At 33.7% G+C, this 27,976-nt stretch overlaps 1 protein-coding gene across 1 annotated transcript in view; it reads left to right on the top strand.

The window, feature by feature from the left end:
* The first annotated feature begins 6,075 nt into the window (after positions 1-6,075).
* The window catches only part of CSMD3 (CUB and Sushi multiple domains 3), a 509,139-nt gene continuing 487,238 nt past the window's right edge, over positions 6,076-27,976 (top strand). Inside the window, exons 1-5 of the mRNA XM_021706867.1 lie at positions 6,076-6,081; positions 7,428-7,488; positions 15,243-15,425; positions 23,592-23,918; positions 26,779-26,973. Of these exons, the coding sequence (XP_021562542.1) occupies positions 6,076-6,081; positions 7,428-7,488; positions 15,243-15,425; positions 23,592-23,918; positions 26,779-26,973 (772 nt within the window). The remainder of the gene's footprint in view (positions 6,082-7,427; positions 7,489-15,242; positions 15,426-23,591; positions 23,919-26,778; positions 26,974-27,976) is intronic.

The following is a 27,976-nucleotide window of genomic DNA, read 5'->3' on the forward strand; positions in this document are numbered from 1 at the left end:
GCGCCTGTAATTCCGGCTACTCGGAAGGCTGAGATGGAAGGATCGCCGGAGCCCAGCAGGCAAGGCTGCGGTGGCCAGGAGCAGCCACCGCACTCCAGTCTGGGCGACAAATGAGACTCCAACTCAAAATAAATAAATAAATTAAATAAATAAAAATATATATGTGTGCTTGTCTTTTTGTGGTAGGCAAGACTAGATTGTGTTATTCACTTTTATATTCCCAAAATAGGAAGTAGTAAAAGTTCAAGACATTTTTCTTGAAAGATAATAGATGGCGAATGAATGAATGAGAAAGGTCACTGTACTTGAAAAATTGATAATGAAGCTCCTTATAATTAGCCAATCTAGTAGATGATGGCATCTAGTGATTTGAAATTTTTTTGATGAAAATATCCTTGGACTTATCTCTGGTTTCTCAGCATCAGTCAACTTGCCACATTGTACATCTGTCGCAGACAACATACCTAATCCCAAAATGAAGGCAAATACTAAGGAGTTCCTTTGAAGTACTTTAAGTAAATAAACCATGAGCCAAGTTTTAAGGATACTACCTCAAGGCAACCCAGGGAAGAGGATTCACTCATCACTTCATGAGTCATCTTTAATGGTCTAAATCACAACATACTAAGTTAGAATACATAGGAAATGCACTAAACTTCTGAAATCTCCTCAAAGTTTTAAAATATTTACATTTTATAGCAAAGGTGTTGGCCAGGGTACAGTCTGTTCTCTTTCTCTTAAAAACGTGTGCCAAGGAATTTTTTTTTTTTTTTTAGTCAGAGTCTCACTCTGTCACCCATGCTGGAGTACAGTGGCACAGTGCTCACAGCCACTGCAACCTCGACCTGCTGGGTTTAGCTGATCCTTCCACCTCAGCCTTCCAAGTAGCCGGAACTACAGGCATGCACCACCACACCTGGCTAATTTTTTCTATTTATTGTAGGGATGGGGTCTCGCCAAGTGGTTCAGGCTGGTCTCGAACCCGTGGATTCAGGCAATCCTCTCACCTTCAAAGTGCTGGGATTATGGGCATGAGCCACTGTCCCCAGCCAGGAATTTTAAAAATTATCCTGAAAACACCTATTTGACAGCTCACAGACTGAATTTTTTTTTTAGTTAGAGTCTCACTCGGTCGCCCAGACTAGAGTGCAGTGGCCGCTCCCGGCCACAGCAGCCTCAACCTGCTGGGCTCCGACGATCCTTCCGCCTCAGCCTTCCAAGTAGCTGGAACTACAGGCGCACACTACCATGCCCGGCAAGTTTTTGGTTTATTATAGAGACAAGGTCTCCCCAAGTTGCACGGGCGGGTCTCGAATCCATGGGCTCAGGCTACTGTATTTTTTTAAAGGACAGATTATGACATGTACCTTTCTATGATGTAAGGGAGAAAAAATGTCTCTTCTGCCCTCTTAGGGTCTCTGGTGAGACCAAAGAAAGCTAACATAAGACAGATTAGCAGGATAAAGGTATACAAGTTTTAACATGTACATGAAAATCCTCACAAGAAATGAAGATCCAAAGAAATAAACAGAGCAGAAAGTTTATATACTTTTTAGACAAATAAATGATAAAACTGTGAGAAATTACAAGACAAAGAGGTTTGAGCTAGAGGCAGTAAACTGTGGAGAAATTACTAAAAATATACTGAAAAACTAGTAGAAGATAAGGGTTATTTTGGTAAGTTTATTATACAGATTTATTTCATTGTTGATTTTTAGTCTCTGGTGATAAAGATGTTCTTCTCTTCTTGGTACATCTTTCTCTTGAGAAATTTTATGGTCTGTTTTTAGGCAGAAGAGAGGAAATAAAAAAGTTATTCTGCATCTACTGTTTCTCAGTGCCTTCAACTCAAAATAATCAATATGTCAAAGTGACATATGTTTCATAGTAGACCAGTCTATGTTAATCTAGCACCAAAGTCCAAGGAAGATGAGAAGTTGGAGAAAGAGGCTGACGAATATAGTTTCTCAGAAAATAATTTTCAATAGAGACAAACAGCAGTCATTCTGTGTCTTTAGCCCTGGTGAGACAAGGCTGTTACCTCCCTGCCTGCCCCCACCCAGGGCTATGAATCTGACTATGGGTGGATTTATGGTCAAGGTTGTGGTAACAGTAGATGAAATAGAAATCTTAGAGGCTTTCTCAGAATAGGAGTTACTCAGAAGCCAATATGGCAGATTAATATCCAAAATGGAGGGTTTTTTTTTTTTCCTCTACAACATATTTTGGAGTAGCATGTTGTGGACTACTTCAGTGACCATAGTTCCTAGCACCGCTCCTTGTACACAGCGAATGTTCAGTAAATTGGTTTTCAATGAATTGATCGTACTTTTAAGTTGATGAGACTAGCCTTAAAGTCCCTGAATTAAAATATTATGCTCATCAAGTAGTGTGTTTTTTTTTATACTGAATCCCATCACATCCCATTAAATTGTTTTAACATGAAATACATTTATAAGCTGGGTACTATTGGGTTTGAACATTTGTTCTTGATTTTGGAGCTGTCACATTGTGGATTGTTTTAAAGGGTTATGAAATTTCAAGAAATATGTCACCACTAATAAGTAATACCTGAAGTACTTACATTTATAAATTATTTATTTCTTTTCAATTAAGCTAGATAATAAATAGCCTTATCCATAAAAAATAACCTTGATTCCACACTCTTGTCTTTCACTGTGTTCTCCTGAGGGAGAGAAAGAGAGAGAAAGAAGATGGAGTTATAATTACTGGGCAGGGTCTTGTGTAAAATCCCAGGAAACTCACAGCCAAAAGAAAGATGAGTGGCATGGCTTGAAGCAAAATGCAGTATAATACAAATTCACAGGTCTCATACCTGTGAAAGCTGGCAAACTCTTTGTGTCCACAGACTTTATCTGCAGGTGCTCCAGATGATGCTGGGTGGGGTGCGGATCAAAACGTGTATTCTTTGGCTCATCCCTAAAATGAATTTTAGAGTGACCAGCAAAGTTTTAAAACAGAATTTATTAGTGAGAAGAAGGGAAGGAAAAAAAGGAAGATTTGTGGCAGAAAGACCTGAAAAACAGTGCTTTTGCTCTTAACTACAAGTTAGATATAGTTACCTAGTTATTGATATGCTAATGAGGGTGGAGCACAGGTAATTGCTGTGGTCTCCACCTCCGATGAGAGGAGGGGTGGTCTATGATCATTTCTGTGGTTTTGACAGTTAAGGGGTGGAGTTGAGCCTTTTACCTTCAACAGGGAACATGAAGGATTTTACTAAAATCACTAGATTATAAGCTGAAAATTTGGGCTGCCCCATTTATATATCTGATGAGATTTTCTTTTGATTGGCTGAGGGGGTGGGATAGGCAGCCAACTTAGCCTGCCATAAAATGTAATTTTAAAAATCTCTGAATTCTTCCTAAAATCACCTATGGGAAATTTACCTGTCTATGTCTAACATGGGCACTGAAATGACAAAATATAAATGGTTTGCCATAAATACATCAATACAACCGTAAAAACAACCCCAAATTAATGATGTTTCAAGTGATATAATATTTAGAACCAAAAGAAAGCACATTTAAAAAAAAAATCACAGATAAAGAGTTGTAATTCTATTGAACATATTGAAGTTTATAATAATTTTTAAGGTGAAATATGACTAAGAATTAAATATTTTTGCTTGGTGCAGTGGCTCATGCCTATAATCCCAGCTAGTTGGGAGGCTGAGGTGGGAGAATTGTTTGAACCCAGGATTTTAAGACCAGTATGGGCAACATAGCAAGACCCTATCTCTTAAAAAAAAAAATAATTAAGTGCTTTTTGAGTGCTTCTGTTTGCTGTATGTTAAACAAATGCATGATTTAACTACTGACTGCAGGTGTTCTATACCAACTCTGGACAAAATGGAAACCCTTAGCTCAAGGTATACTTGCCACCATTCTGAATTTTGCATGATTTTAATTGCATTGTGGTACCTAATCTGAGGTGTTTTAAATGTCAGTGTTTTCATCATGATTTAAAACACTTTACATATGTGTTATTGCAAGTATATCCTTCATCACTTTCCCTGGGCAGTTATAGATTTCTTCCCCAAAATCTCTTTAAATGTTGACTATAGTCTCATTTGTCTCAGATGCTTGCAAGTGAGATTTAGTTTAACTCACAAGGTCTTTTCTAGTTGCATGATTCCATATTTCACAACTTCGGTGAGCCTGTTGCTGAAGTAATGAGATTCCCAAAAGACATCTTAACATTAAGAATCAGTAAAACTGCAAGTTTTACACATCACTTTCTTTTAACCTACATAGTTTCTCTGTGAAGTATTTGAATTACAGTGTCAACTGTTGTCAAGTAAGAGATTGATCAATGAGTAGTTCGATGTCACTTTAAGGTCAGATGTTACTCTTTGGCTGGAAATCTGATTGAATTTAAAATTAGGGTTTATTACTTTAGGCATCAAGGATCAAAGTTACTTTGTCACTACAAAAAGGCGGTTTGTTGAAAGAGTCCTGTTTCTACACATTTCAGTGGCTGCCATTTAAACCTATATTTCCAGTTTTGCTCTCAGCTCCCTCTGTGAGAGCATTCTGAGTGCTCTGCTTACACTTTCTCTGACCTCCCATCCTCATTTATTTCAGCATCTCTTCCCCTGCTTCTGATTTATTTTCTGCACAGCAGGGAAGAAAAAAAGCAGAACCATGTGCTACTCTCTGTAGGTGCTAACCTCTGACTCTGGGGATGGAAACACACTTTGTTTCTCCAAATTTAGTTGTGAATCATGCACAGATATTTAGCTGACACCCAGGAGAGGCAACATTTATTACATAAATCCCAATCCCATTTTCTGTTCTGAGAGACAAAACAATTATTATAAGATAACAAAATCGGTGGCAGTGGGATGCAAACTAAATTCTTTTTGTGTTGAATTGGTATTTCAATGGTAAATTTTAATTTATCAGTATGATATCCTGTAGGAAACAAGTGACACATTCATACTGGGTATGTATAGGCAGAACTTGAAGACAAGGATTTGTATAATATCCCTAGTTAGTGACAGCAGGGAGCCATTATTACCTTCAGGAATGATATTCACAGCTAGGAGGACAACTGTATGGGGAGGGCTGCCTGACATGTTGCATGGCTTTTGGTAGAAGGACATAGCCATCATATAGAGATCAGGCAGAGAGGGAGTTAGGGGGACACTCCCAACTCCACTCTCCCCTTGACCTTTCACCCCAGACTTCTGCCAAAATGTTTCCTGTTGCCTGATAATCAATCCCCCCTCCCCATACCCACAGAAAGTGAAAGAGCACAGCGCCTTGGTTATTATAGGTCCATGTAGATCAGCTTCTACCCCCATCCTGGAGGTGGGGGTGACTGGGGATGCAAAAAACAGAGGATGGAGAATGGTTCTCAGTGATGAAACAGAAGATACCCAACACTGATATCTTCCAATTACAAGACAGTTATGAAATTCAAATTATTCAAAAGGTATAGTTGCAGTACAAACACCCTATGATATACTATATATGGTTGCTTTTCTCAACTATGGAATTTTGTGGTTGCTTACACTGTTTATTCCCAGAACCACATCACTTTGAATGTTCTTTATTTTCTGTTTTCCTTCTTTATGCATTCCACAACTGTTTCTTGAATATTATGCTCTGAGAGAATATATAGTGCTTAAGAGCTCATATTCTGGAAACACACAGGGTTCAGATTCCAGCTCTGCTATTTACAATGCATGTGTGTAGACAGGTTACCTTTTTATGTGCTCAAAGGCCTGAGTCAGGATTAAATGTAATAGCTTAGAACTTGGCCTGACACATAAATTATATATAAAGATTTGTTATCTCCATGTGCAAAGATACTTAAAATGCAAAGCGAATAAATGTTCATAGGCAGAGACAGATGAGTAAATAAATAATTATGATAAAATACTTGGACCAATTTAGATACGTCCCAAGGTCTATTGAAGCCAAGAGGAAGGAGCAATTAACTGTGCTTGTAAGTTCTGGGCAGTCTTTATGGAGGAGGTATAGTTTGACCTTGAGCGATCAATAGAAATTTTTCTTTATTCTTACATAAGATTGCGTGCCTAAGGGCATGGAGGTATGTAAAGGAACAACAAGTGACTCAACATGCTTGACACTTAGGCTGCTTAAGGGAAAATGGTGAGATACAGAACTGAAGAGGTAGGAAGCATTTAGCTCATGAAGGGCGTTTCTTGGCAAGGAAGCTGAAAAGATCTGAAGAAGTCTAAAATACACTTCATACTGTGAAGCGGTGGGATTAATGTGTCAAAGCAGTATAGACAAAAACCTCTCTTAAAATTAATGTCACTACCTTTTCCCATACAATACATAGCACAAGTTATTCTTCTCTTTTTCTCAATTATATCCAGTATTACAGTGTTTCTCTGCATTCCTTCTCTCAAGCAACATGAAAAACTGTAAAAGAATGTGGGTAGTGGGTATTGGAATCAAGTAGATGCTGAGTAGTGTCTCAGTTGAGTTTTTTTTACATGTATAACCTTGGTCAACTTCTCAGAATTTCATATTTTTTAATCTGTTAAACTGGAATAATAGTATCTAGCTAACAGTGTTGCAATAGCAATTACATGAGTTAAAATAATTACAGTATTTATCAACCTCCTTGTCAAATAATAATCAAAAATTACAGCTAATATTCTTATCTTTCTGGAAGTCTCTATGTTTACAACTTTAAGGTACTCCAGTTCCCTATGTTGTCTACTAACTTGCTTGCCAGTGATAACTCACTGGTTCACTTTGGTTTCCTAAAAAATACTGCCTGAGGTAAAGATTATAGGCTAATAATTTATTAATAGCTTTGAGGGTGTAATTTCAAGGTGGTAAGAATAAGGGGGTAGCTGGGCACAGTGGCTCACACCTATAATCCAAGCACTTTGGGAGGCTGAGGTGAGAGGATTGACTGGGCCCACAGATTCGAGACCAGTATGGGCAACTTGGCGAGACCTTATCTCTACAATAAATAAAAAAAAAATTAGCTGGGCATGGTGACACGTGTCTGTAGTTCAGCTTCTTGGAAGGTTGAGGTGGAAGAATCTCCTGAATCCAGCATGTTGAGGCTGTGGTGGCCGTGAGGGTGCCACTGCACTCCAGCCTAGGTGGCAGAGTGAGACTCCAACTCAAAAAAAAAAAGTTATTCTTATAACTTTTCTCTTATTGGGAGCAAAGTTACAAATGAAAATTGGAGAATACAGTATAAGGTTACTGAGCTGGCCACAGCCTCCCAAGAAACACAGCTAATGTTTCATTATTTAAGCCATGTGGACCAGCTGTGCTTTGGGACCATCTGTTTTGAGAAAGGAGGGGTCAGTGATTTATCTACTGGTCTCCTTCCCCTCTACCGCTCCTTGGTGACCAAAGTACATCTCTTAGACATTAAGTTCCTCACAACTCCATATTGTTATTCAGCTGCTTATGGAAGCTGTTGGGGAAGATGAAGCTTCTTGTGATACCGTAGGGTCAAATCTGGGTACTGGAGCTGCTATCGTTTATTCTGCAATGGACAAGAGGAGGGTGGCTGTGCTAATGGTTGCCCTATCCCCAAAGCCTGCATGAGCCTGAGATAACCGGTAGCATTAGGAGAGGAACTGAAAGAAGTGGTCGTGAGTGTCGCTTCTGTCACATTTTGTTCCTTTAAAGCTAATCAATAGTACTGGCCAATAATCAAAGGAAAGGGAATGTGACTTCACCTTTTGAGAGGAGGAGCATCAAATAATTTGTAGACATATTTTAAAACCATCACAGAATCATCTGAGAGCAAGTACAAACATATTGCCTCATCACTCTCAAAAACTCATTTTGATTTGCACTCAAACCAAGATTTTACTTAACATAACCACAAAACAACCATACAAATCAGAAAACCAACATAGCTATAACACTGCCATAAAATTAATAGACCGCATTTAAATTTCACTAACTAGACAAAAAAAAATGAAAGTTTCTTTTGCCTTCCTTGTTCAGGATTCAACCCATGAACCTGCATTGCATTTTTGTCATGTCTCTTTCATTTTTTTTAAAGTAGATGAGCTTCTCAATTTTTCCCTGTCATATGACATTGGTAGCTCTAAGAGTACAGGCCTTTCATTCTGGCATATATTCCTCAGTCTGGGTCCATCTAATCTCCTCTCATCTGCAGACATAGGCCACACATTCTTGACAGGAGCACCACAAAAATGATGCTCATCTTCTCTGGGTATGTCCCAGCAGGAGGCAAACAACATCAGCGTGTTCCACACAGGCTTTTTCATCATGGATCACCTAGTAAAATTGGTGTCTTATAGGTTTTTTTTTTTTCATGGTAACGTCACCACTTTCACCTTTGTGATTGATACATGTTTCACAGGAGGTAAGAATATCTTATTTTTTTTATCAAACATCTGCCCAGAATCCACAACCACTATGATGCTTGCCAAATGTTAATTTTCCTATTTTCATTCATACTACATGTATTAACTATCATTCTACATGCAGAAAGAGTTTCCATCTGTCCTGTTTATTTATTTATTTGTATCAATAGGGATTAACACTTTAAAATGTTATTTAATGTGTTGAATCTGTCATTATTGTTGTTTTGATGGTTAAATTACCCCAGAACAACCAGTGGAGTTCCTTCAAGGTAGCCTCTAAGTCCTTTGATATGTCCCTTCATCATTCTTTAAGTACTTTTTGGGGGGGGGGACGTAACAAGATGTTTCAGGTCCATCTTGTCCTTTTTCTCTTTTCTTCCTAGAATCAGTCTTCCTGGTTCCTTGTAGTGAAGAATAGTATGTAGATCTGGGTACTTAGTGTGCTTGTTTCTACAGAGTCTTATTGCTTTTAGGATTCTTAGTCGCTGAAGCTAGAAAATGTGTGTGTGTGTGTGTGTGTGTGTGTGTGTGTATGTATGACAGATGACATATGGCATATGTATTTGTATGTGCACATTCATATTACCTATATTCATATTAATATTTTAAGTTTGAGTTCACAGCAATTTTTCTAATTCCAATTTAGCCCCTACAAGATTATTTGTAACTTTCCCTGTTTTTACATCTGCAAGCTCCCTTTTTGGTAGTGAGAAGTCTGGCTACCCTTATCCTTAGTACATTTAGGATTCACACCCTCCCCTTTATATACTTAAATCTCCCAACCTTACTGGCTACCTCCTTGACCTTGCTTCTGTTTGTCTGGCCCCCAGACATATCACCACCTACTTGATTATACTGTCTATCTCCTCAATCCCTGGTGCCACTCTCCCTGCCATCTACCTCTACCATTCCACGCATTCCAATACTGAAGAAAATAGAAGGGAAAAGTCTTCATACCTCTTATACTGCTCTCTTTATCGAGGATATGCTTTCCTTCTTTTCTCATTCTCAGTCTACTTAGTGAGGTAACTCTGAAGATAACTCAACCATCAATTCTCTGAAGTCTTGTCTATTTTCCAAACTCCAACTCCAAGGGAACTTTGCTAATACTATTCCTTTGTGCCTTCTGTTTAGGACAGGGGCCACATAATATTTGTCTTTATATCCCAAATACCTCATTTTATTTGTGATAGATATTAGAAACTAAAGAAAGGTTTTATAAGTGGATGGCTAGTGAATGAAAATTCCTCACAATAGCATGGTGACTAAGTCTTTTCACAAGTTGTATGAAGTTGGGCAAGTTTCTTAAGTCTTTGACCTTCTGTTTTCTCCTCTCTAAATGAAGGTGAGAATAGTTTCTTCAAAGGGTTGCCAAGGTAACTAAATTACATAATGAACATTTTTTTTTTTAAGTTTTTATAGTGCCAGTCCAGTGTCAATACTCAACAAATGATTGTTGTTATTTATTGCTGTTTTTTCTGAATACATCTACCATAGCACTTATCTATTTCATATTAATTTGTTCACATATCTATCTTGCCTCCGGGGTAGAAAAATTTTCAATTGATACTTAATAGGTGCATGTTTATTTTTCTTCCTGCATATTGCTTTCAGTCTCTGTTAGACAGTACTGCATATTCAAATTTACACCTTTATTTTAAAATATATTCTTGATTTTAAGGAAAGCTGTATTAAAGGAGCAAAGAAACATATATGACTGCAACATAATAGATTAAGCACCACTTTGAATTCTAACTCAAAGATGATAGGAAACATATAAAGATAAAATAATGCCTATGAGAAGAGAAAATCTCAGTTGTTTTGAGGCTGTGGTGTATCCCTAATATAAATACATAAAACAAACATATTAATAAACATATAAAGATATATCTATTTGTTATTGTTGTTGCAAACACAACAGTTTTCTTCTCTAAACTACTTTTTCCTATACCTATTTATTATAAACTTAACAACCATTATGATTCACTAAATATTTCTTCAAATATGCCGGTTTAGAAGAAAGTACCATTGTGATATTCACTAAATATACTTCTCTTTATATCCAAGGAAACACTAATTAGAAAATATGTTAGAATAATTACAGAAAATAAAAGGAGAAAGTGTATTTATGGAAAAAATAACAGGAGATTGCAAAACAATAAGAAGTAATAACAATCATTAAATGTTTAGGAGATGACAACATAATTTTTCAATAGATAAGTTAATTTAGTTATATAGTATGAATTAGTAAACTAGATTTATTATATATAAATGCATGTAAAAACATGTGTATGTGTTTATGTATATACATATAGCTATACACACACATATATACACACATATACATATGGAATTTTTCTAGAGTGCAAGATAGAGAATTTTTTATTTTTATGCTTGAGACAGAATCTTTCTCTGTCAGTCAGGCTGTAATACAGTGGTATGATCATAGCTTACTACAGACTCAAACTCCCGGGCTCAAGTGATTCTCCTGCCTCAGTCTCACAAGTAGCTGGGACTACAAGCACAGGCCACCATGCCCAGATATATATATATAATTGGTAGAGATGGGAATCTTTCTATGTTGACTAGACTAGTCTCAAAACTCTTGGCCCAACTGATTCTTACATCTCAGCTTCCCAAAGTGCTGGAATTACAGGTGTGAGCTACCACACCCGGCTGAGAATTTTTTAAAATGAGAATTTAAACATTGAGCAACATGAAGGCTAAAATCCCAAATTTCTAACATTAAATGTTAATGAGTTCCAGAGATATGAGGACATATAAGCACTAATATATTTTTTAAAAATTAGTAGTGATAATTTCCTAGAACTAGAAAAAAAATCTTTTAAGTTACAAGTTATCTGACAGTAGTAAATCTATCAAGTGCAAAGTATTAAAAAACAAAAAAGATTTAGAAACCAGTACATTTAAAAACAGCTAGTCTGAAAAAGAATCCTAATTCTTATAAGAAATAGATAATTATAAGAAACAGATTAATTATTGGAGATTTAAAAGCAGTTTGGTATCATATTTCTCATCAGGAATACAGGCTAGATAAAAATCCAGGGAAGAATATCTTCAAGATGCTTAAGGAAAATAATTTTGAATTAAAATTCTATATTTTACCAAGTATCATCCAATACTGAAGGCAAAATAAAGACAATTTCACTTGAAGAAGTACTCATTCTTTCAACAACAGAAAAAGTTTCCAAAAGAAGCTATGAGTAGTAAAACTTTGTAAGCTTAGCAATAATGTTAGCCCTAATGACCTAGCATTTTAGCTAAAACTTTTTTTGGTTTTTATATTTTATATATATAATATGCAACATATACACATATATAACATATATCTATTTCCCTGCTCAATCTTTTTTATGTAACATGTATCACTTTCTAAAATAATATGTTATTATTTATTGTCTACAACTTGCAAAGTTCCAGTGGAATCATGCTTCTAGAGAGCAGGGATCATTGTCTGTTTCTTCATTGTCACATCCCAAATACCTAATGTAGCACCTGACACATGTAAATACAGTAGTGCTTCCTTATCCATAAGGAGATGCTCCAAGACCCCCAGTGGATGCCCAAAACCAGAGTACTGAGCCCTATATGTACTGTTTTTTCCTCTCCATATATATCTATGGTAAAATTTAATTTATAAATTAGGCACAGAAAGAAACTAACAATAACAAATAATAAAATAGAAAAAATTACAACAATATGCTGTAATAAAATTTATGTGAACATTGTCTATTTCTCTCTCTCTCTCTCTCCCTCTCATTCTCTCTCTCAAAATATGTTCTGACCTATTTTTGGACCTTGGTTGATTCCAGGTAACTGAAAACTCAGAAAGTAAAATGCAGATAAGAAGGACTGCTGTATAAAATGATTAAGAAAATATTTGTTCTATTAACTGAATGATAATTTAAAATAATGTGAAGTGAACTTGATTCAACTGTAACAATATGTGAAAATTCACATCTGGTTTAAATTTTAACATACTTCTTTGAGTAATTGTTGGAGCCAGTAGACAAAAGTATGTAAGGGCATAAATAGTTTCAACTTGACAAATATAAAAAAAATTAATTTCAATTTCACTGGTTTATCCTCTGCGAGACCTGGAAAAACATACACCTAATATAAATGTAGTAACATTAGAAATTATCAACAAAATAATAGCCCAACTCATAAACAACTTTAAAACACTCTAAAGATTTTTTATGAATTAAAAAGGAAATCATAATGGAAACTACAATCTATTTACTAATCAACAATAAAAGCGCTCCATATCAAACTAGTATCTTGGAAGACATTTGGAACATTACATTTCCTTTAGTATTAGGAAACAGGAAAGGCTGAAAATAAATAAACTAATAAAAATGCCCTAATATTTCAATTCAAGAAAGTAGAAACAAGAACAGCAAAATAATCCAAAAGAGAGTTTAGATGGAATCCAAAAAGAAAAAAAGAAAAGATGTCTATACTAAACTCAAACAATAAAATTGATCAATAAAGGCAAAAGTTGGTTCCTTGAGTAGACTAGTAAATTTCACAACCTTTGTAAATATGAACAAAGAAAACCAGAGAGTAAATGCAAATAAATATAGCATTAGGAGTAAGAAAGATTTATGACATATTTATAATGAAGATAATTAAAAATCTTATAGCACAATTCTATTACTACTATATTACCAAACCAGCAAACCTTAGAAAAAGTCATTTCTCTAATGCATGTAAATTGTCAAAGTTGGTCTAAATACAAACAACCCCCCCCACTTTAATAGAAAATAGTCTTAGAAGAAATTAAAATGGTACTCAGATAGCTACCTTAAAATTATACCAGATACAGCCAGCTTTTTTGTGGTAAATTTTGATACTCTAGGATCCAAATTTTCCTATGATTTAAGTTAGCCTAAAGATCAGTGACACTCATATATAAAAATGTCTAAAGAAAATATCAAATCAAACCCAGTGCTTTAAATTAATCTTGATAACCTTCTACAGTTTTTACTAAGGATACAAGGTTTAACAAAACTTTAACAAAAGTTAAAGTATGACACTTGTATAAAACAATAGTACATAGATTTTGTGTAGTGGATTTTTATAGTTAAATAAATGCAGATGTTTATAAGGTACATATTTAAGAAATCTGTGTATAATTATAAGTGTAATAAAAGAACTGGAAATATACACACCAAATTGATACTGGTAAATTACATAGAAACCAAGAATGTGTGAATGTTGGAGCATCAGGAAAGGCTATATCTATTCCAAATTCTATTTTCTAAATTTGGACTTATTTTTGTTGTTGTTTATTTGAAGACAGCCGTATTTGTGAAATTTCATGTAACTTAAAAAACAAATACAACCACTACAATAATTTACTGCTGACATCCAAGCTTCAGAATGATGATTCCAGATATTTGAAGTTTCTTTGGATACATCTAAAAAGGGTGCTTTAATGGTGTTTTTAAAATGATTTTTTTAAAATGTCTTTAAATTCATCCCATAAACATTTATCAAGAAGCATAGCTGAGTAATTTTGTAATGCCAAATTGATTGCTCCCTATGAGTAGATTTTTTGAGAGGGTATCTAGTTGGGGAAATAATTCAACCAAGTACCAGAGAGCATAACAGATCTTGGATTAGAGGGATTCACTGATTTTTCTAGGAGTATAGAGGCAGAAAATGTGCCCTCATAAAGACTTATTAATCATCCGGAAATTAAAAAAAATCAGAAAAGTTCTGGAATTTGGGGGAATATATATATATATTTATATATATATTTAATATATTTATATATATTTATATATTTTATATATATTTTTTATATATATTTATATATATTTTTATATATATTTTATATATATTTATATATATTCATATATATATTTATATATATTCATATATATATTTATATATATTCATATATATATTTATATATATTCATATATATATTTATATATATTCATATATATTTATATATATATTTATATATATTTATATATATATTTATATATATATTTATATATATTTATATATATATTTTTATATATTTATATATATTTATATATATATTTATATATATATTTTTATATATTTATATATATTTATATATATATTTATATATATATTTTTATATATTTATATATATTTATATATATATTTATATATATTTTTATATATTTATATATATATTTATATATATTTACATATGAACATGAGTGTGTATGCATGTATATATGTAGTACAGACAGAAAATCTGAGCTTAATAATCGTTCTGTTAGTTCCATGGTCTCTGGAAATACACTTCATTAGTTCTCATGACCTCAGATTCACCATTTATAAAAAAAAAAAAATAAGTGCACTAATTGTTCCCCAAAAATCATTTCTTGCCCATAAGAGTGGCAAAATAAAAAACAAATATTTAAAAATATATTTGTTGGCTGAATGCAGTGGTTCCAGCCTATCTGAGGTGAGAGGATTGCCTGAGCCCAAGAGTTTGAGACTGGCCTGGGCAGCTTGGTGAGATCTCATTTCTACAATAATTCAAGAAAAATGAGCCAGGCGTGGTGGTTCACATCTGTGGTTCCTGCTACTTGGAAGGCTGAGGCAGAAGGATCACCTGAACTCAGCAGGTCGAGGCTGCAGTGGCCACGAGTGTGCCACTGCACTCCAGCCTAGGCAACAGAGTGAGACTCTGACTGAAATAAACAAACAAACAAACAAATAAATAAATAAATAAATTTGTCTTTGTTCTGAAGTATCGCCCCCATAGAGAGAGAGAGAGAGAGAGCATATCGACTAAACTTATAGCATGACTATTGTATGTGTGTAACCTTTGGAAGATGACTTTTGTCTTCTATTTTTACAGAAATTGAGAAAGAAAGTTGTGGTGATCCTGGTACACCCTTGTATGGAATTAGAGAAGGCGATGGGTTTTCTAATCGTGATGTTTTAAGGTTTGAATGCCAGTTTGGGTTTGAATTAATTGGAGAGAAATCTATTGTTTGTCAAGAGAATAACCAATGGTCTGCAAACATACCCATCTGTATCTGTGAGTACCAAATGCTTTGTTCCAGACAACATATGTTACCGTGTCCTTGCATATAATTGCTTTTGTAATTAATTGCAAAGAGCTGGAACCATGTAATTATTTTTGGATGAGTAACACTTTGTAATACTATCTTTAACAAGTATGCCTATGCCAAATTATAAATTTTATTACAGATTAAATAAAGTTAGCATAGTTCACTTGGCAATGGCAAGACATATATTACGTGTGTTCTTACAACTCGTTAGTGGCAATTTATACTTAAGAGTAGCATACTTTTTAGAAAAATTATACATCTGAACTAGTTCTAATAGATTCATTTATTTTAACAAGATAGTATATGCTTATTTGCAGTCAAAAACACTTAAAATATTTAAAGCTTATATTCTATGTATAACACATTAACTCATTTTGGCTTTTAGATGATTACACTAATGTATGAGGTGCCACTTATTTATTTTGCACAGAATACAATTCATTAACATTTATAAAATACAATATGCTTGGATTAAAAGCATGTATTTCTCCAAATACATTAAAACATTCCAATTTAACTACAGCAAAATGTAATTTGTATTACCTACTTATGCACTTTTAGGTTTAATTAAATACTGTCTTCATTACATTACAGCAAAGTGAGTGTTTTTATAAACTGGCAGAATGTTCCTAAGTACGATATATTATGTTTGCCCTTCAGGAAGTCTAGGACAGGAAGAATGCACAGACCCCCCTCAACAGAGCCCTTTTATTTTCGAACAAGTTCTTATCTTTCACCAAAAGCACCTTTTCAAGTTCTTGTTGTAAGAGAAGAAAATATTTCGGGAGAGTCAGATGTGATTCTGCTTGCATCATCAAAAGCTTAGTAATAGTTCAAAATATTGTCACTGAAGATCTTTAATTCTAGTTGTTCTAGGAAGACAATGTTAGCTTAATACTATCAATGTAATAATCACTTCAAAAATTTTAAAAAATGTAAGGGTATTTATTTTAATAGTTGCCAAAATGTAAACATATTTAAAATATTGCTGACTAGCTGGGCTCGGTGGCTCAGCCTGTAATACTGTGCCTTTGGGAGGCTGAGGTGAGTGGATTGCCTTAGCCCGCGGGTTCGAGACCCACCTGGGCAAATTGGCGAGACCTCATCTCTACAATAAATCAAAAATGAGCCAGGTATGGTAGCGCACGCCTGTAGTTCCAGCTACTAGGAAGGCTGAGGTGGAAGGATCACCGGAGCCCAACAGGTTGAGGCTGCGGTGGCCAGGAGCGGCCACTGCACTCCAGTCTGGGTGACAGAGTGAGACTCCAACTCAAAAAACAATAAATAAATAAATAAATAAATAAATAAATAAAATATTGCTGACTAAAACCAATTTTAAATACTTCTTTAATGTCTAGACAACATTTTTTACTGTTTTAAAAATAATTGTGCGAATCCTAATATTTGAAAAACATGTAGCAATGAATAATGTTCCTATATACTGGCAATTTGAAAAAGCATTCTAAAAAGAACATATTTGGAAAGAAGAAATTATAAAATACATGGAAATAATCATTACATGTGTCTAAATAAATCATAGAAATAAAATTATAAAACTTGAGAATAAAAGGACAGCTTATGAGAACAAAATGGATATGGATGACATGTTCCTAAATGAGAAAACATTATATCAAATACATGAATTATACAGAAATTGCTTCACAATTTAAATCAAAATTCTAACTTACTTTCTTTGATAATTGACCTAATGTATTGACATACAACTTAAGTAAAAGATAAACAAGAATAGATATGAGAATTTCATAGAAGAAAAGTGCTTATGTGGATGCTAAGGCATCATATTAAGTAATAAAATTCATATGGCACTGACAAAAGTATAACACGCTGGGTCAAAGGAAATTAGATAAGAACTGCATCTGTTCTAATTAAGGATTAAAGTATGATATAAACATCTACCTACCTATCTGGTATAGGCGATTAGGGTAATATTCTTGGTCTGCTCTTGCCCCAAGTAAGGATCATTTATATTGAGTTAGAAAACAAGCTGTGGGCCAAATCCATTGTGCTGCCTGTATTTGTAAGTAAAGTTTTATTGGAATGCAATCAGGCACTTTCATTTCCTCATTGTCCATGACTGCCTTCTAGCTACATGGCAGGATTATAGCACCCTGTTGATAAGAGGTGTTTCCCTGTCCCCAGATAGATATTTGCTACCGTTAATCCCATCACCCCCCCCATAGTTTCCCAGTACTGTCAGTCATTTTCTTATAGTATTACATTGGATGTTCAAGGTCCATTATATGAGTGAGAACATGTGATACTCAGATCTTTGTTTCTGTGAGAGGTCACTCAGTATTATAGACTCAATGGTAGCGTGCGCTACCATGCCTGGCTCATAAGTTCCATCCAGGTTGCTGTACCCCACAACATCATAATAAAAAATATTGATTAAAAAAAGAGATCATATGGCTTGCAAGGCCAAAGCATCGACTACCTGTTTCTTTATAGAAACCTTTTTTATCCCTAATTTAGATCAAGTATTGTAGAATTGAATAATTCCAGGATGCTGGCAGGTCAAAGAGTGAAAAGGAAGCAAGAGTAAGTAGGTGGGCACCCATTTGAAAGTAGTAGGGAAGTGGAGCATCTTACTTTTTCAAAAGAAGCTAGATCTAATATGTTTTTCCTGCAAATATGAAATATGATGATTTTAAACTGTGACTTTAATTTTTTATGAGTGCAGAAAGAAAAATAATCAAATCAAACACATTTGCAATCTGGATTCAGCCCAATGTCATATTGCAAGCTTTGGATTAACTCCTAAAATGGTAAAGAAAGAAAAACAAATATAAAGTAAAAAATATTTTAATGGTAAAAATTATATATAGAGAGATGTCTAGGTAGATATAGCTACACCTATGTCTTTACATTTGTGTAGATAAATAGACATTGAAATAATTTTAAAAGCAATGTAAGAAATGCAAAAAATTATTTTGATATTCAAAACAAATTTTTATTTTTTTTCTTTTGTGACTGATTTATTTCCCTTATCATACTGTTTTCAAGGAAAACAAATAATTTACACCAAAATATTACTAAAATAACAAAAAAATGGGAAACAGATTTGTACATACTATAAACTGAGATCCTAATCTTAAATTACCAGAGTTCATGAACAGGTAATTTTTGTTTGTTTGTTTTGGGGTTTTTTTGAGTTGGTGTCTCACTCTGTCACTCAGGTTGGAGTGTAGTGGCAACCTCACAGCCACTGTAGACTCGGTCTGCTGGGCTCAGGAGATCCTTCCATCTCAGCCTTCCAAGTAGCTGGAATTACAGGCATGTGCCACCACTCTTGGCTAATTTTTTGATTTATTGTAGAGATAAGGTCTTGCCAAGTTGCCCAGGCTGGTCTCAAACTTCTGGGTTCAGGCAATCCTTCACCTCTGCCTCCCAATGTGCTGGGATTACAAGCATGAGCCACTGCACTCGGTAAGAGCAGGTCATTTTTTAAAACAAAATGCAAATGTCTAATAAACATGAGAAATCTTCATCTTCACTAGTAGTCAATGAAATGCAGACTAAAATAGTGAGATTTCACATTTCTTATCAAATTAAGAAAAGTAAAATAATCACTCTTTTATACTGTCAAGGAAATATTCTCTGATATAAGCTGTTCTTTGAAAGCATTCATAATATTGATGGATTTCTAGCCAAATTGACTAAGAGAGAAAGAGAGAGAAAGCCCAAATAAGCACAATTAGAAATGCAAAAGAGAAAGTCACACCTGACCCTAAAGGAATTCGAAAGATTATTAGAAATTACTATGCACACCTGTACAGAAACAACTTGAAAACCTAAGTGAAATGGAGGACTTCCTGACATCATACAACCTTCTTACGTTGAAGCAAGAAGAAATTGAAACCCTAAATAGATCAGTAACAACTTAGGAAATTGATTCTGTCATAAGAAAGCTACCGACAAATAAAAGTCCTGGGTCAGATGGCTTCCCAACTGAATTCCAACTGGATACTAATCCTATCAAAAGTATTCTGGGCAATTGAGAAAGACGAAACTCTACCCAAATCATTTTCTGAAGTTTACATCACACTGATACCCAAATCTGGCAGAGACCCAACAAGGAAGGAGAATTACAGGCCAGTCTCCTTGATGAACATAGAGGCAAAAATTCTGAACAAGATTCTAGCAAATCAGATCCAACAACGCATCTCAAGAATCATCCCATGACCAAGTAGGCTTTATTCCTGGGATGCAGGGCTGGTTCACCATCCTCAAGACCATAAATGTAATTCAACACATCAACAGATGTAAAGACAAGAATCACAATTATATCATTAGATGCAGAAGCTTTTAGCAAAATCCAGCATTGCTTCTTGATAAAAACCCTTGAGCACCCAGGCACTGAAAGAACAATTCTCAAAATAATAAGAGCCATCTGCTACAAGCTTACAGTCAACATATTGCTCAATGGACAGAAGTTAGAAGCATTTCCCCAGAAAACCAAAACAAGAAAATGCTGCCCACTTTTTTTTTGAGTTGGAGTCTCACTCTGTCACCCAGACTGGAGTGCATTGGCCACTCCCAGCCACCGCAGCCTCGACGTGCTGGGCTGGGCTCCAGTGATCCTTCTGCCTCAGCCTTCCAAGTAGCTGGAACTACAGGCGTGCGCTACCATGCCCGGCTAATTTTTTGATTTATTATAGAGATGAGGTCTCGCCAAGTGGTTCAGTCGGGTCTCAAACCTGCGGGCTCAGGCAATCCACTCACCTCAGCCTCCCAAAGTGCGGGATTACAGGCTGAGCCACCGAGCCCAGCAAGGCTGCCCACTTCACCCCTCCTGTTCAACATAGAATTGGAAGTCCTAACTAAAGCAATCAGGCAAGAGAAGAAAATAAAGGATATCCATATAGAAAAAGAGGAAGTTAAGTTTTGCAGACATATGATCCTATACCTTAAAAACCCAAGGGAGTCCATCAAAAACCTCCCTGGACTGATAAATTACTTTGGCAAAGTCTAAGAATACAAAACCAATGTGCAAAAGACAGTTGCATTTCTATACACCTACAGAAAACAGGCAGAAAACCAAATAAAAAGCACAATCTCATTCACAATAGCCACACACAAAAAATGAAATACCTTGGCATCTTCCTAACAAGAAAAGCGAAAGACCTTCACAATGAAAACTATAAAACACGACTCAAATAAATCAAAGAGGACACAAACAAATGGAAAAACTTTCCATGTTCATGGATTTGAAGAATCAATATTGTTAAGATGTTCATCTTACTCAAGGGAATCTATGGATTTAACACAATACCCATCAAATTACCAATATCATTCTTCTCAGACTTGGAAATGACAATATAGAAATTCATTTGGAAATAAAAAAGAGCACAAAAAGCCAAAACAATCCTCAGCAAAAGAAATAAAGCAGGAAGTATCACACTTCCAGACTTTAAACTTTACTGTAAGGCTACAATAATCAAAAGAGTCTAGTATTAGTACAAGAATAGGCATATAAACCAATAGAACAGGCCAGAGATACCAGAAGCAAAAACTCAATCTCTCAATCAACTCATTTTTTAACAAAGCCATCAATAACAATCACTGGGAAGAGTAGACCTTATTCAGCAAATGTTGCTGGGAAAGCTGACTGACCACACACAGAAGAATGAAACAGGACTCCTACCTATCATCATATACAAAAATCAACTCTAAGTAGATCAAAAGCCTAAATGTAAAATTTCAAACTGTAAGAATCTTAGAAGAAAATGTACATTGGAGTAGACAACCAATTCTTGATTATAACCCCAAAAGCATGTACCATAAAAGATAAGGTAGACAGATAAATGGGACCTCATCAAACTGAAAAGCTTTTGCACAGCAAAAGAAATTACTAAGAGAGTAGGAGACAGTTCACAGAATAGGAGAAAAATATTTGCTAACTGTATATCTGACAAAGGCCTAACATCCAGGCTTTAAAAGGAACACAAATGAACCAAAAGAAAATAAAAACAACAACCCTATTAAAAAATGAACAGAGGACATGAATAGACACTTCTCAAAAGAAGACATACAAGCATCCAACGATGAAAAAATGCTCAGCTTCACTAATCACCAGAGAAATGCAATTCAAAACCACCTTACCCCAGTAAGGATGGCCATCATTAATACATCAAAAAACAATAGATATTGGCATGGGTGCAGAGAAAAAGGGACACTTCTACATTGTTGGTGGGAGTGCAAGCTAGTCCAGCCTTTATGGAAAATAGTGTGGCAATATCTAAGAGAACTCGAAATTGACCTTCCATATGATCCAACAGTTCCCCTCCTTGGATTATACCCAGAGAGGCACAAATAATTCTACAAAAAAGATACCTGCACAGGCATGTTCATTGCCACATTATTCACAATAGCAAAAACATGGAACCAACCCTACTGCCCATCTAAAGTAGACTGGATAAAGAAAAATATGTACATATACCCAATGGAATACTATGCATCCATAAAGAAGGACAAAATCATGGACTTCTCAGCAAATTAGATGGAATTAATGATAATCCTTCTTAGCAATCTATCACAGAAACAAAAAACTGAATGCCACATGCTCTCACTTATAAGTGGGACCTTAACATTACTAAAAATAGCACAAGGAAGAGATTGACATTTGTGGAACATGCCAAGAGAGGGACAAGGTTGAGAGCACATAACAACATAAAGGGTACCTGATCCTAAACCAGGAGAAGTGAGGACCGATTGGAGGCCTAAACTTCACCTGCACTTAGGTTACTTAATGTACCTAACCCTGACTTGTATCCCATATCTTCAAAATAAAATAAAATATTTTTAAAAAGAAAAAACAAATGTCTATTAAACATGAGAAATCTTCAACTTCACCAGTAGTCACAGGAATACATACTAAAATAATGAGATTCACTTTTCTTATTAAATTAAGTAAAGTAAAATAATCACAATATTTTGTACTGGCAAAGAAGTTGCATTCTCTAGTATATTATGTTATATTTCAGTAAAAGTTGATATTACTTTTCTAAGCAGAAATTTAGCAAATTGTTTCGAGGCTTGAAGTGCATATCCTTTATCATACAAATTACTTTTTTGAAAATGATTCCCAAGGAAATGATTAACAAAAATGTTCTTCATAAACAGGTCAGTGTTATTTATATTTCAAAAACTTTTAAAATGCAATTCTAAATGTCAAACAATCAATAAACAGTCAAATTAGTTTACATCCATATAAATAAGTGGGATGTGTGTCTTAAATGAATATAAATATATAAATTTTGCTAGAAAACTTGACTTGAAAAATTCACATGTTAAATATAAAACAAAGAGAATTTGGTACAAAATGTGCAGGTTCAATTTTGTTAAAAATATGTAATAAAAACTTTAGAAGAAAATAAATCAATATTTTAACTTTGATTTCCTTTGATGATTTTTTCTGGTCTCTTTATCTTTCTCTGCTTTCTAAATGTTTTATGTAAACCTTCAAATCAGAAGTTTTTAAAGTTAAAAAATTGGGGAAAATGGAAAGATTTCTTTTTAGTGTGAAGCAAGGGCTTTCATTTAACTGTTCCTCTGGAGTTAGCCCCCAATGATGGCTATTATAAAGGTTAATTCACCTCCTTATTTGTGTTGAAGGCTCTCAGAGCATCCCATGGCTAGGATAGAAATGAAACCCAGTCATCACTGACACCCGAATTTTTTTTTTTTTTTTTGAGCTACAGAATCCTGTTATTATCCACATAATATTTTTTTGACTTCAGTCATTTCAAGATCCTTATTGGTTTCCATGGGAACTGCTATAAAATGTTTCAATATATTTTTTAAGCACTGAAACTAGAGCTTTGCATAACTATGTAACACAAACATGGTAAATATAAAAAAATGCTGCTATTATTTTAATTATATTTTTGTGCATATTTAAGGGTATAGCCTTAAGTTTATCCAGAGTACTAGCTGTCTTTTCCAGTGTGTAAAAATGGCAAGCTTTTTGTTGTTTTATAAGGTAATTTACATTGTTTTACATTATTGTGTTAAACTTCTAACTGATTGTTGTGATTGTAGAATATGACAAAATAAGGTAAAATACTCTTTCTGAAAATTTATTGTATTTTATCATCTTCCTATTTTACCAGTTCCTTGCCTCTCTAACTTTACTGCACCAATGGGAACAGTTCTTTCTCCTGATTACCCAGAAGGGTATGGAAATAATTTAAACTGCATTTGGACAATAATCTCTGACCCAGGAAGCCGAATACATCTTTCTTTCAATGACTTTGACCTGGAATCCCAGTTTGACTTCCTTGCTGTTAAAGATGGTGACTCTCCAGATTCTCCCATTCTTGGAACCTTTACCGGGGCTGAAGTGCCTTCCCATCTTACCAGTAATAGTCATATACTACGATTGGAATTTCAAGCTGACCACTCAATGTCAGGACGTGGTTTTAACATCACTTACAACAGTAAGTTGTGGTTGTTATTGTTTTCCAGTATAATATATTTTTACAAATTAGAAATGGAAAGAGATCATGCAAATCAATTTTCTTGTTTCACAGATAAGAGAATTCGTGCAATCTTTAGATCTGATGGTGCCAAGGATGGTCATTTAGTTCTTTGTTTCCAACCATATTTTAATCCCTATCGAAAATTTCTTTGTGAAAGGCCTTAGAATAAGGAATATGTTTCAAATATTATTATGACACAGACCAGTATATTTATTATATCAGCCAATATATTTATATCGTAGCATAAACTCAAACTTTCCATCGATTTTAGTCTTTGCTTTGTTATTTTTATACAAATATAAACGAGATATAGATCTTTCCTTCAACATAGTCATAAACCAAAAGGAAACTTGACACAAATAATGATAGCACAGAATTATAATTCCACAGAAAGAAGTTGTGAGACTATAGAAGCATTATAGAGAAGGAATCATTAACATTGGGCTACTGAAATGACTTAGTAAGGCTACTATGGAAAAAGTATTTATTGATTTAAAAAATAGAACTTTAAAGTTAAACTGTATAGCTTCAGAAGATCTTGGCTTTGTTACATCTTTAGGTTTTATAACTAAGTAGCAGTATGCATATCAATAAAACCATATTGGGTTGCTGTAAGAAATAAATAAACTGATGACATGAATAATTTAGCACAGAGTACATGGTACCTAGTAAATGCTGAATAAACATTGTCTGTTATTGTATAGCTGGCTTTTGAACAATTTTCTTGGCATCTTATATTTGATATGTTTTTGGAGGTTTGTTTTGTTTTTGCTATCGTATTTCACCCATATTTCTTTTGTTTCTATTTTTAAGTATGAATATTATTTTTCTTTAAAAATACTTGAAATGATAGAGAAAAGATGAGTTACATAAAGGATAAATAATGCTTCTGTTTGCAAATGTTTTACCTGAAGGTATAGAATAGTAGTGATTTTTATTGCTTTTCATTGAAGCTTCCACATTCTGTCACATGTTGACCAGTGTGATGAGTTAATATTTAAGTGTCACATAACAATAGGATTTAGTTTCCAGCTCTTCTTGTTGCCCTTTAAAAGGAATTTCACTCCTCGCCCCCATCCTCACTTGTTCAATACTGAACTTTGGCAATTAATAACCAAGCAGCTATTGTCTTTTCAAAGTGACACAAGTGGTGAATACAGTCAATAATATGTTATCAACATGTAATTTCACATCATTTAGTTAAATTAGTTGTGACGCACGTCATAGACACTTCTTGTATAAAATGGCTGCTTTATCTGATAATTCTTTTAAGATATTTTATATATATATGTCTAAAGATAGATTTTATATGCATCTATCTACAACTTTATTTAGTCTCAAATGCAATTCTTTTTATGTTTATGGTACCTCCAAGGTATTATGTAAATACCCCTCTATGTTCCCTGTTCTGTTTCTAGTTTCTATAGAAAATAGTTTAATTGATCATGTTTGAATTCTCTTATTCAATGTTTGCTAAAAATATTCATTTTTTTCCTGAACAAAATATCAATCCAGCATTATATATTGGAGTTTCCAGTTTTAATAAAAATTGAGATTTGGGGTTTTTTTAATCACAAAATAAAACAATGATTAGTGTACACACAAAATATATTTTATGTAGTTTAGAATTTACCTTATTATTTCTTTGTACTGTTTAACTTAAAATGAGGACAATAAATAATAAAATTATGTACTTTATGAACAGCATTAAAGTGATGATTAGTGAAAAAATTTTAAGTAACCGCATGTGCTCATGCAGTATGAGTGTAATACTAAATTGCAAACACCTTATAAAATATATTTTACACATTTAGACTTTGCGACTTTAAATATTCTTCCATTTATATTATAGTAAATTAATATTTTATAGTATACATTTGGTCATCCAGATAAACAAAGAGAAAAATGTGGATGACTCATGTAATCTATAGTCTATAAAAAATGAAAATAAACACATTTTCATTATTCTTCTGTTTTTTGTTATAACTTGACTAAATGCACACTATGGGAGAAACAAGACTGAATAAGATAGTGGCCCTGAGTTCAAGAACTCAGACTCTCCAGAGAGACACAAGATGAATAGTGTAAGATATGATAGGCTGTTGAGAAAAATTAAAATACCGGGTATGTTTCAATCCTGTCACGCCCTATTTTTATGACCTGAGGCAATCTAGTTAACTTTTTCTAAATATGACATTACTCTTCTAAATAGATAGAGATACTGTAGTCATCAGGCTGTTCTAAATGTTCAATGAGATAATAACATATCACGATGCCTCAAACATAGTAATTGCAAAAGAGTTAACTCTCTTCCTTTTTTCCTGGATAACATAAAGGAAATGTCATGGAAAATTATAAATTTTAAAACTTTCATACTAGATTGCAACATTTCACTTTAATTCTTATAATGGTAAGACTATCTATTTCTAATAGAGTGAATCAAGAAAAGTTTCAAATGAGATATAGTCAACCTGCTCTGTATTTATATTAATTGGAATTCTGGCCAGTTTATATTGAAAATTTTTGCATACTCTTAGCTAGCTTAGTAATCTCCCCTAAAAAGCGAAAGCAATTCTATTTTGAAATTTTATAATCTTAAAGTGTAATTCATATTTTAAAATAATCACATCTATTACATGTCACGGGCAAACAGGTGTGGTCAGAAGAGGACTTCCACATTTAAAATAAATAAATGAAAGACTTTTCTAGAAAAAAACACAACCTTTTAAAATATTTCTTTGTCTTACCCCAAATATGGAAGGGTCTGTCTCCTGCTAATGCTGCTTGTTTATGTTTTTGTTTGCTCATTGTTGTAAAGCATTTGGACATAATGAGTGCCCTGATCCAGGAATACCAATCAATGCACGGCGGTTTGGGGACAACTTTCAATTAGGAAGTTCAATTTCAGTTATTTGTGAAGAAGGATTTATTAAAACCCAAGGAACAGAAACAATTACATGTATTCTTATGGATGGAAAAGTAATGTGGAGTGGACCAATTCCAAGATGTGGAGGTAAGTGAGTAAGAAATATAACCTCATCATCCTTATGCACCAGAAACCACAGTAAGGAACACACTATTCTACCAGGACTGTCTAAGCTTTATTTTAAAATATTACTTAGGAGTATACATTATACATATGTAGGTAAAAAAATTACACATTTAATTTTTGGCATTAAAATAATTTTTAGAAAAGTTTTAGAAGCTCCCTTTATAAAAAGAGCTTTTATTAAAAGATGTACATTAATAAATAGTAAATATTGCTTGCATGTGTAAACTCTCTTTAGTACATTTCTTAGTTATAATTTAGTATACTTTATAGTTTCTATTCATATTTTTCTTGGTAGTTAAGGGTATTCATGGTACACACTTAATTTTCAAAAATGTGCAAATAAGTATTAATTATAATAAATACCTGTATACTGAAACAGCCATGTATTTAAAATGCATAGTTTTTGAAAGTACAGTTTGCTAATTTTTAAAATTTTTATTTTCTTAATAAAATATAGTCAACAAGATTCAGGGCAATATCTATGTGTGCTATATATATGTATATATACATATAATATTGTATATATGTGTGTTATATATGTATATTGTGTATATCTATATATAAATATTATATGTATATATATATAGAATGTTTAGAAGTACATAGTTTCATATATATGTACACACATATAAAATCTCAAATTATGTTGATAAGAAGAAAGAATATTCATCATTAAAAATAAAATATATAAGTATAGTACGTATGAAATTTAAAATCTATGGAAATGTGTGTCAGAGTTATTTAGAATTGCTAAAACAGAAATTAACATTTTAAATTTTCACTTCTCCTTCTGCTGTAATATCTAAGGATGCATATCTATATTATTAAAAATATTCAGATGAACTTTTACTAAGAAATGAATAAACTAAAAACATGAAGCACCCTTTAGTAGATTTCCATGTTATAATTGATTATTTTTTAAAATCGCTTCTTCTTTCCATGTTTTCCTAGTTTTTTTCTTGCC

Source organism: Carlito syrichta, unplaced genomic scaffold (assembly GCF_000164805.1).
Source record: "Carlito syrichta isolate Samal-C Ts95f unplaced genomic scaffold, Tarsius_syrichta-2.0.1 Scaffold316182, whole genome shotgun sequence".
In the NCBI taxonomy this organism is placed as follows: domain Eukaryota; kingdom Metazoa; phylum Chordata; class Mammalia; order Primates; family Tarsiidae; genus Carlito; species Carlito syrichta.